General features: G+C 72.5%; 1 protein-coding gene across 5 annotated transcripts in view; it reads left to right on the top strand.

Annotated features, from left to right (window-relative positions):
* The first annotated feature begins 523 nt into the window (after positions 1–523).
* Positions 524–9,667, top strand: part of UPF1 (UPF1 RNA helicase and ATPase) — a 15,257-nt gene continuing 6,113 nt past the window's right edge. For all 5 annotated transcript variants that reach the window (XM_070059018.2, XM_070059017.2, XM_070059016.2 and 2 more), the window contains exons 1-5: positions 524–999; positions 7,348–7,487; positions 8,144–8,233; positions 9,075–9,242; positions 9,420–9,600. In XM_070059018.2, coding sequence (XP_069915119.1) covers positions 775–999; positions 7,348–7,487; positions 8,144–8,233; positions 9,075–9,242; positions 9,420–9,600 — 804 coding nt within the window. In that variant the 5' untranslated portion in view covers positions 524–774. The remainder of the gene's footprint in view (positions 1,000–7,347; positions 7,488–8,143; positions 8,234–9,074; positions 9,243–9,419; positions 9,601–9,667) is intronic.

Below are 9,667 nucleotides of genomic sequence, written 5' to 3'. Positions count from 1 at the left end.
CTGGATCGGAAGTGGGGCAGCCGGGACTCGAACCCGCGACTATCTGGGATGCCGGCACTGCAGGCGGCGGCTTCACCTGCCACGCCACAGCGCCGGCTCCAAGGCAGCATCTTAACCACTATATCCAGCAGCAGCCACCCCCAAGACTCCCTGGCAACCTTAGTGAGCACCAGCTGTATACAGCAATCTTGTCCGTGCTGGAACCACCGTGCTGCACAAAGCCAAGCGCCCCCCCACGCCCGCACAGCTCCGCGGGCCCTCCCACGCCCGCACAGCCCCGCGGCCCGGAGACTCCGAGCAGCGGTTGGGGCGGGGCCGAGGCCGGAGCGCCCGCCGCGGCGGCCGTTGGAAGCCCCGCCCCTCCGCGCGTGCGCACCAGGCGTCCCGCCGGCCCGCTCGGCTCGGGGCGTCTGTGGGCGGGCCTGGCGGGAGACCGCGAGGAGCGCGCGCGCCTGCGCCGGCGTCGGCCTCGCGCACGCGCACCTGCGCCGGCGTCGGGCTCGCGCACGCGCACGGCGGCAGCGGCGGCGGCGGCGGTTCCTGCCGGGGGCTGCGAGTGGCGGGCGGCTCCGAGGGGCGGCAGCGGCGGCTCCGAGGGGCGCTCGGCGGCGGCGGCGGCGGCGGCTTCGCGCTCACGGGCGGCGGCCAGGCTCGCTGCGGGGCGGGCGGCGCGGCCGGGCCGGGCACGCGGCGGCGGCGGCGAGGCGGCCCGAGGCCTGCGGCCTAGGCCTCGGCGCGGCAGCGAGCTCGAGTAGGCGCGGAGCCGGCGGCGCCATGAGCGTGGAGGCGTACGGGCCCAGCTCGCAGACGCTCACCTTCCTGGACACGGAGGAGGCCGAGCTGCTCGGCGCCGACACACAGGGCTCCGAGTTCGAGTTCACCGACTTCACCCTCCCCAGCCAGACCCAGACGCCCCCCGGCGGCCCCGGCGGCCCCGGCGGCGCGGGGGGCCCGGGCGGCGCGGGCGCGGGCGCTGCGGCCGGACAGCTGGACGCGCAGGTGAGCGAGCGGCACATGGCGGCGCCGGAAGCCCGGGCCCGGACCCCCCCACACCTGGCCGGGGGTCGCGGCGATCCCGCGGGGGCTCCCGGCGGGGCGGCTGGGTGTGGGTGCTGCTGGGGCCAGGCGGCCGGGGGGCCCTCCGTTCGCTTCCGGGTGGCCCGGACCTGCGGTTGGGGGGGGGTGGGCGACTGCTCGGGCCGGCTCGGGGCCCCCCGCCCGCGCCCGGGGGGTCTCGGCGCCCGCGCAGTGGCGCGCGCCCGGCCGCGCGTGGCAAAGTTGGGATTTCGGGGCGCGCGAGTGGAGGGGCCGCGGCGGTGGTTCAGGGGGCGGGTCGCTGGTGTTTCCTGCCCGCGCTGCCGCCTGTTGGCGAAACCAACCTGTTACGTAAGCCGGCGGCCCTGCCCGCCCGGCGAAGTTGGGGCTGAGTTGGGTCCGGCCCGGAGCGCGGAGCCGGCTTCTCCGGGGAAGGGGCCGCTCGCTCGGGCGCTTCCCGTTGGGGGACGTAGCCCGCGCGTGCTTGGCCTGGGCTTGAGCCTGGGGCGCGGGGGGCGCAGGTGCTGGCTGGGGGGTCCTGCGGAGTCGCCACCACGTCCGTCCTCTGGGTCTCCGACGGCGGCCCCCCGGACCCCGACCCCGACCCCGACCCCCGGCGAGTTTTCCGGAATCCTGGGAGGCTCGCCTGGCGCGCAGGTGCTGCCGGGCACAGCCTGGGGCTCTGGCGCCCCCTCCCCCACCGTCCCGCCCCGGGGAGCCCCGGCCCCCTCGTGGGCGGGGGGCTTGTGGGCTACGTGGCTGAGTCAGCGGCGTGGGCTCGTCACCCACTTGGGCTTTCTTTTCTTCGCGGCCAGAAGCAGCAGACGTTTGACTCATGCGAACCCCGACTTCCTTGAAATAGAATGCGGCAGGGGGCGGGGCGCGCAGGTGCGCCAGGACAGGTCCCCCCCCACCCCCAGTCTTGTTTACCTTGGTGGGAGGGAGGCCGGGAGAGGTGCGCGTCTGCGGGAAGGGACGGGTGGCGGTGGGCCCTCCCGCCGCCGTGAGATGGGGTGGGGGCGGGAGCCCTGGGCCCGCGTGCGAGCGGGGTGGGGGTGCATCTGGCGGCTGGGGACGGAGGTGACTGTCACGGAGCCGCTCTGGGTGGCTTTGTGGGCAGGGGAGGGGCAGGGTCTGGGCGCCGGCTGGCTCGGGATGAGGACCTGGCCCTCGGGCCGCGTGGGGGGAGCGCGGGTGACACCCACGCAGCGGGGGAGTGTCGATCCTCGGGGAGCGAGAAGGCGGCGGCCGAGGCCTGGGGCCCTGGGACGTGGGGGGCATTTTTCTTTTTTTTATAAGTTGGTTTTCATTTATTTGAAAGGCGGAAAGGGAGGGCTCTTTCAACGGCTGGTTCGCTCCCCAGTGCCCGCGAGAGGAAGGTCCGGGCCAGGCCGAAGCCCGGAGCTGGGACCCCAGGCTGGGTCTCGGGGGTGCGGGCCCCTGCTGTCTGCCGTGGTCGCGTGTCCACTCTTCACTCCCCGGACGGCTGCAGCAGCCAGGGCCGGGCCCCCTCTAGTCTCCGCGCAGGTGCAGGGGCCGAGCACTGGCGCCGTCACCTGCAGGGAGCGCCCCCGGGGGTGGCAGCGCCAGCGCCGGGCCCGGCCCCCCGTGGGTGTGCCCGCCCGGGAAGGTCCTGCTTGTCCCTGGGAGTTGGCGGTGCCGTCCGCGTGCGCCGGGGACCTGGAGAAGGGTTCCAGCCTCCTGGCCTGTCTCTGGGTTGTTGAGGTTGAGCGTCACCTTGGGACCAGGGTGCGCTGGCTCTTGGGTGGTTGGAGGGGGTGGTTGTAGGCGCGGGGTGAGTACCGGGGGCTGCAGCCCAAGACCGAGTGGGAGGCTCGTCTGTGTTCCCGTACACACAGCCTGATGGCTTCTCTGTTCTTTAAGACTCATTTATTTATTAGAAAGGCAGCTTTACACGGAGAAGCTGAGAGAGAGAGAGAGAGAGAAGTCTTCCAGCTGCGGGTTCGCTCCCCGGATGGCCGCAGTGGCTGGAGCTGCGCTGATCTAGAGCCGGGAGCCGGGAGCTTCCGGGTCTCCCACGTGGGTGCAGGCGCCCCAGCACTTGGCCCATCCTCCGCTGCCTCCCAGGTGCAGCAGCAGGGAGCTGAATCGGAACAGGAGCAGCCGGGACTCGAACTGGCGCCTATAGGGGATGCGGGCACTGCAGGCCCAGTGCGGGCCCAGCCTGAAGGCTCTGCGACAACTGTGGGACAGACAGTCTCCTGGGGCGGAGCTTTGCACTGTGGCTCCTGTCGGGCCCAGGAGACCCAGGTTCTGGGGCGCCTGTTAGTTTCAGGTGAGGGGCACCTGACCGTGCGCCAGCCGCGGGGCGTCCTCCCGGCTCTGGGCGTGCCTGTCTGGACTTGCGTGCCAGCGGCCGCGCCGTCGGGCGTCCTGCGTAAGTGTCGAGGGCGTGGCCGCAGCGCGGCGGCCGCTGGGACGGGGAGGAGCCCGGCAGTGCCAGGTTTGCCCAGGGGGCGACCTCACCGCGAGGCCCGGTGGTCAGGGAACACGCGAGCTGGTGTTTGTGTCTGTGGAGTCCCCGGCCCTGCCGGGTGTCCGCGGGCATGATGGGCGCTTCTGTTGGCTGCTGAGTCTCTGACCCCCCCCCATCGGCGCCAGGGCAGTGGCAGGGGCGCTGGGTCCCTCGCCCTGGCCGCCTGCTCGGCTGTGCTCCCGACGGCGGAGTCGGAGGGGTCTCCTCAGAGAAAACCTCGGGAGTCCCGTGCCGCCGGCAGGACAGCGCCTGAGCCGCGCTCGGGACCAGCCGGGCCCGTGTCGGCTAGGAAGGCGTGGAGGGTCGTGGACAGGTGCTCCAGGTGGCCCTCAGCAGAGGGTCCCTGCTGGCCGGGGCGCTGTCCCGCGCGCCGGCTGCCCTCAGAGTTGGCAGCTGCCCGGCTCGCCTGGCTGCCGTCGAAGGGGAGTGGGTTCAGAACGTGCCTGGGGCTGCGTCCCCAGGCGCCGAGGACGTCGGCATGGATGCCGCTGGCCTGCAGGCGCTGGCCTGCCTCCTGCCCCTCCGCCGTGCAGCCCCGGGGGACTTCTGCTCTCAGCCGGGTGCTGTCTCCCCGCTCCTGTGCCCGCCACCCTGAGCTCTGCGCATGCGCGTCACTGCGTTTGGGGCAGGTGTGCGGCCGTGGCTGGCCAGCCTCGATTTCTCACTCCCCGTCCTGCCCTGGTGTGGGCTTCCTCAGGTCCTCTGGGTCTGAGCCCTCCTCCGACCTGCCGGATCTGCTAGTGGTCCTGTGCGGGTCCCAGACGGCCGAGTGCGGGTGCCGCCTCTTGTCTGCCCGTGTCCCCTCCGCAGCCTGGCCCTGCGGTGCCACAGGGCTTGGCGACAAAGCGGCCCTGCTTGGCCTTGGAAGACTGCTGGAGGGGTGGGGCCGGGTGGCCCTGGAGCCCCTGCAGCTGCCCAGGGGCCAGGGCCCAGACTGAGGGGAGACCTGGGACGCGGGGACCCCCGGGCACGGCGGGGGAGCCGAGGCGGAAGGCAGTGTGGTGCAGCGGTTCCCTCCCGATGGGTGGGGCGCCCGGCCCACCTCCCCCAGCTGGGGTGACAGGGCCGTGTAGGGGCGCAGCCCAGGCCTGGCGAAGACCCAGGGTGCCCTGTGGGCCGCCGTGCGGGGAGTCGGGGCCTGGCCGCCAGTGCTGGCCGGGGGGCAGCCTGAGAGCTGATGAGCCAGCCAGGCCTCGGGGCCCCTGTCGGGCACAGGGCCGGCGCCTGTGTGGGTCCGGCAGTGAGGTCAGCGCCCCCAGCCTCCCCGCTGCCATCCGTCTGTCCATCCAGGCCCCAGGTGACTGTCTCGTCCTGGTCCTCATGCAGACAAGCTCTTCGGAGCCTGGAACCGGAAGGAGGGGTGGGCGGGACGTCTTGCCCCGCTGTGTCACCGTGCCACGCCCCAGGTCCCGCCCTCTGAGGTGGCCACACTTGCCTTCCTCTCTCTTTTTTTTTAAACATTTACGTGTTTATTATTTGAGTTAGAGAGCTTCCGCGGGCTGATTCACTCCCAAGTGCCCATAACGTCCAGGGCTGGACTGGGCCGCATTCCATCCGGGCCTCCCACGCGGGTGCAGGGGCCCAGGCACGCGGGCCGGTTTCCACGGCTTTCCCAGGCGCGGCAGCCAGACCCTGAACCTGCGCTCACGGGGGATGCCGGCGCTGCAGGCCGCGGGCTAACCCTCCCGTCCTGTCCCGTCCCCGCGCGGCCCCCTCCCGCCCTTCGCGACCTGCAGCGCGGGGTGGGGGGCTTCTTGCCTCGCTGGTCGCCACGCTGCCATCCGCAGCTTGGCTGAGCGCTTCCCCGCCGCCTTCCGCGTGGTGGGGGGCTCTGCTCCCGAGGCTGCCGTGTCCCGCCTGCGGCCCAGGCTGTGTCTTACTGCGCTTCAGGGGACGCCGTGTGCGCTGTGGTGGTTGAGTGCGGCCCCCACGGGCCCTGGCCAGTCCTGGCTGCCCTGCTCCATCTCCTGTGGATCACACCCTGGCCCAGCCACGCGCGGGGAGTGGCCTGGAGCTCTGGGCCCCGGCTGACCGGCGTGTGGGGCGTGGCCCAGCGGCGGGAGAAGTGGTCCTGCTGCGTGGCCTTGGGGCTGGGATGAGTGTGAGGAACCTCTAGGAGAGCTGTTCCTGGAGGAGCGGAGTGAGGGGGGAGGAGGCTCTCCTGGGTTCAGGTCCCAAACGCCTGCCGCTGGCTGCCTCCCGCGGAGCGCCGGGATGGGGTGTCCCCAGCACAGGGCTCTTGGGGAGCGCTCCGGGGCGGCCTGAGCAGCCATGTTGTGGACACGAGGAACCCCCCCGGGGAACCCTGCGGGCTTCCAGAAGCAGGGTCCGTGGGCCACGGGGTGGCGGGGGCGGGTGAGCGCCCCGGTGCGAGGTGTGCAGACAGCCCCGCCTGGGAGTGGGGCCGGGCGCAGCGCCGTGGGCTTCTGTGGGACTGCCGGGGCCTCCCCTGCACGGGCCAGCGACTCTCCGCACCCCTTTTCTGTTGGAGCCTTGGGACAGGCGGTAACCGGCGGGCCACGCTGCTCCGCAGCCAGTCTGGGTGCTGGTGGGAAGACGGGGACGTGCAGACACAGCGGCAGCAGGACGGACGACGGGGTCAGAGAGCCGGCCTGGGAGAGCGCGAGCCGTGTGGTGCTCGCGGGGTTCGGCGTAGAGGCCTGGGCTGGGCGCCCGTGCAGGCACTCCGGGGGTGAGGGTTCCCGGGAGGGAGGCCTGGGCTGGGCGCCCGTGCAGGCACTCCGGGGGTGAGGGTTCCCGGGAGGGAGGCCTGGGCACGGGCGGCCAGCAGCACCACCCTCCCTGCTGCACTTGAGGGGCCCCTGGAGTCTGAAATCCAGGTGTCCTGAGCAGTGAGCGGGAGAGGCTGGAGTCGGCCGGGCAGTGGGGACGGGGGCCCTGTCCTCGGCCCCCGCCGCTCCCGCCAGGCTTCTCCGCGTGGCCTCCAGGGCCAGGAGGGGACCAGTGGGGGGCGGGCAGGTCCAGGGTGGGTGCGCTTCGCCACGGCAGTCCCCGCGGTGGAGATTCGGGATCAGCCCAGGGCAGCTGTGTTCCTGATGGGGTGGGGGCTCCGCCCTGGGTGCCAGCGCGCGTGCTCAGGGCCGGCAGGAGCGGCGAGACGGAGTGGACCCCAGGATGGCTGTCATATCCCAGAGGGCGCAGCTCAGCAGGTGGAAGGCAGGCACCCCGTTCAGAGGTGGGCGCAGAGCAGCCCCCCAGCGGCGAGCGGGGGCGGGCCTGTGAGCTCAGAGCCCCTCAGGGGACCCTGTGCCGTGCCGGCTCCCCTCGCAGCCGGTCCGTCCCCCTGTGAGTGCTAACTCCTGCTTCCCGCTTGGGTCCCTGGGGAGCGCCGTGTCGGCGCGAGAGTGTCAGTCACGATGGGGGGACGTGGCTGTGGGACCGCCGCAGGGCTGCGTGCCTGCTGCCTGCTGGGTCTGTCCTCGGACGTCCAGGGCCCGCAGCTGGAGCGCAGTGTGGGGCTCCCACGCGGTGGCAGGACTCCAAGGCCTTGAGCGGTCAGTGCTGCCTCCCCGACTGTGTTAACAGGAAGCTGGCCTTGCGAGTGGGGCCAGGACGTGAACCCAGGGGTCCCAAGTGTCGTCTTAGCCGATTGGCCAGATGGCCCCGTGGGCTGGCCCTGATGGCTGACACTGTCACACGCTCCCGGAGGGGCTCCCCCAGCCGTGGGGGGCCGCAGCCTTTTGAGGGATCTGATCCTGGCTTGCAGATGGCTCGTCCCCACACCCCGGGTGTGTGGTGGCCGGGGAGCCTTGGCCTGGCTAGGGGCCTCCCCAGTGACGCTGTCCTCTGGCCAGGTCGGCCCCGAGGGCGTCCTGCAGAATGGGGCCGTGGACGACAGCGTGGCCAAGACCAGCCAGCTGCTGGCCGAGCTCAACTTCGAGGAGGATGAGGAGGACACCTACTACACCAAGGACCTGCCGGTCCACGCCTGCAGGTGAGCGGGCCGTGGGTGGAAGGAGACGCTGGCCAGAGGGCGCCCGGGCCGGTGCAAGTGGTGACAGCCGCCTGGTGGCTCCCGCAGGGCAGGGCTGTCCCTTGCGATTGGACTTGGCCTTGCATTTTGTTCCTCTCGCATGAGGGGTTTGCAGCCCCAGGAAGTGAACCGATTTTACTCGGGGCCCCTCTGTGACACGCGGGTTCCAGACGGGGTCCTGGCTCTGCACGCGACACCACCCCGAGCCAGCGTTTCCGCGGGCGGGCCGGGGCCCTGCCGGGTGCCGCCTGCCGCGCCTGCGCCCGTTCCCCGGGAGCGCAGCGCCCTCTGCCGGGGCCCGCTGGGACCGCCGCCGCCGGCTGCTGCATGGAGGCCCGAGGGGAGGGCCCAGGCCTGCGTGGGCAGCGCGCCTGGCGGGGCTGGGCCCCGCTGCCCGCGCCCCTCCCCGGGAGCTGGGGGCCACCTGCCTCCTCCCCCGTCCTCTCGGGTGCACGGAGCCTGTGCAGTTAACGGAGTTGGTGCTGAGGCCGGGGTTGTTGGGTTTGAGGACGTGTTTAATGAAAAACGTAAACACGTAAGAGGAAAGACCTTTACGTGCTGGCCAGTGAGGGCCGGAGCGCTCCGCCCGCTGTAACGGCGCCCCTGGGCCTCCGCAGCTACTGCGGCATCCACGACCCCGCCTGCGTGGTCTACTGCAACACCAGCAAGAAGTGGTTCTGCAACGGGCGCGGCAACACTTCCGGCAGGTAGGCAGCACTTCCGGCAGGTGGGCCGCACTTCCGGCAGGTGGGGCCGGCGCGGGCCGGGTCCTGACTCCCGGGTGGAATCCGGGTCGCGGGCTCCCCTGCTGCCGGGGCTGGGGCGCTCCCTGCCCGGGCCCTGTGGCATTGGTGCCCCCTGGGGGCCGCTGCCAGGAAGGCCACGCCCCGCGGCCGGGCGGCTCAGCGCCGGGTCCAGGGCCTGCAGGAGGCTGGTTTGGTTTGGTTTGGTTTTTTCGGTGTTCAGGCGCGGCCCCCGTGTGCTCGTTCCCTCCCCCGCCTGTGGGCCAGGCCCTCGGTCTGCCGGGTGGGTGGTCGTCGCCTCTGCCCGCCTGGTGCGGGAGGGCGGGGAGCTGGGTCCAGAGCTGCGCACGGCTGTCCCGTGGGGGCAGGGGGCTTGCTGAGCCAAGTGCCCACCCCGGGGGCCGGTGTTTTCAGATGATTTTAGCAGAAACGCCTCTTGTTTCAGTTGCTCTGTGTGCGTGAGTCTGACCCGAGGGCGAGGGAGCGGCTGGGGGGCCCTGGGGAGCGCGTGGAACCTGGACGGCAGCTGTGGGGCGCAGGGTCCGGAGCGCCGCCGGCTCTGTCCCGGGACCCCCCCATCCCCACCCCCGGCCACGGACGCCCTCGGTGTTTCTTCCCGCGCCGCTTGTAGTGCTCGGGTGCTCGGCTTCCCGGCCTGCCGCGGGGTGGGGGCGCAGGGGCGGCTGGGAACCCAGGGAGCACACGAACCAAGGCCCCAAGGCCGGGGTGTCCCCCAGCGGGGGCCGGGGGCCGAGTGGTGAGGGAGGGGCCCGTGCGGGGCGCTCAGTGTGCCGCCCGGCCGCAGCCACATCGTGAACCACCTGGTGCGGGCCAAGTGCAAGGAGGTGACGCTGCACAAAGACGGGCCGCTGGGCGAGACGGTGCTGGAGTGCTACAACTGCGGCTGCCGCAACGTCTTCCTGCTGGGCTTCATCCCCGCCAAGGCCGACTCGGTGGTGGTGCTGCTGTGCAGGTGCGGCGCGGGGCGGGGCGGCGCGGGGCGGGGCGGGGACTCGGTGGTGCTGCGGGGAGGGGCGGGGGGGAGGACTCAGTGGTGCGGGGGGGGGGGGCTCGGTGGTGCGGGGCGGGGGGAGGGGGCGGGGCCGGGGCTGGGGCTGCCGCTCACCGCTCCCCTGCCCCGCCCCCGCAGGCAGCCCTGCGCCAGCCAGAGCAGCCTCAAGGACATCAACTGGGACAGCTCACAGTGGCAGCCGCTGATCCAGGACCGCTGCTTCCTGTCCTGGCTGGTGAAGATCCCCTCGGAGCAGGAGCAGCTGCGCGCGCGCCAGATCACCGCCCAGCAGATCAACAAGCTGGAGGAGCTGTGGAAGGTGGGCGGGGCGGGCGGGCCACGGCCCAGCCAATCAGTCAGCTGGGGGAGCTGTGGGGGCGGGGTGG

This window comes from Oryctolagus cuniculus, chromosome 16 (assembly GCF_051225735.1).
Source record: "Oryctolagus cuniculus isolate XC-2025 breed Fujian yellow rabbit chromosome 16, ASM5122573v1, whole genome shotgun sequence".
NCBI classification, from domain to species: Eukaryota; Metazoa; Chordata; class Mammalia; order Lagomorpha; family Leporidae; genus Oryctolagus; species Oryctolagus cuniculus.
The sequence above is the reverse complement of the archived record's forward strand: the minus strand, read 5'-3'. Positions and strand labels throughout refer to the sequence as shown.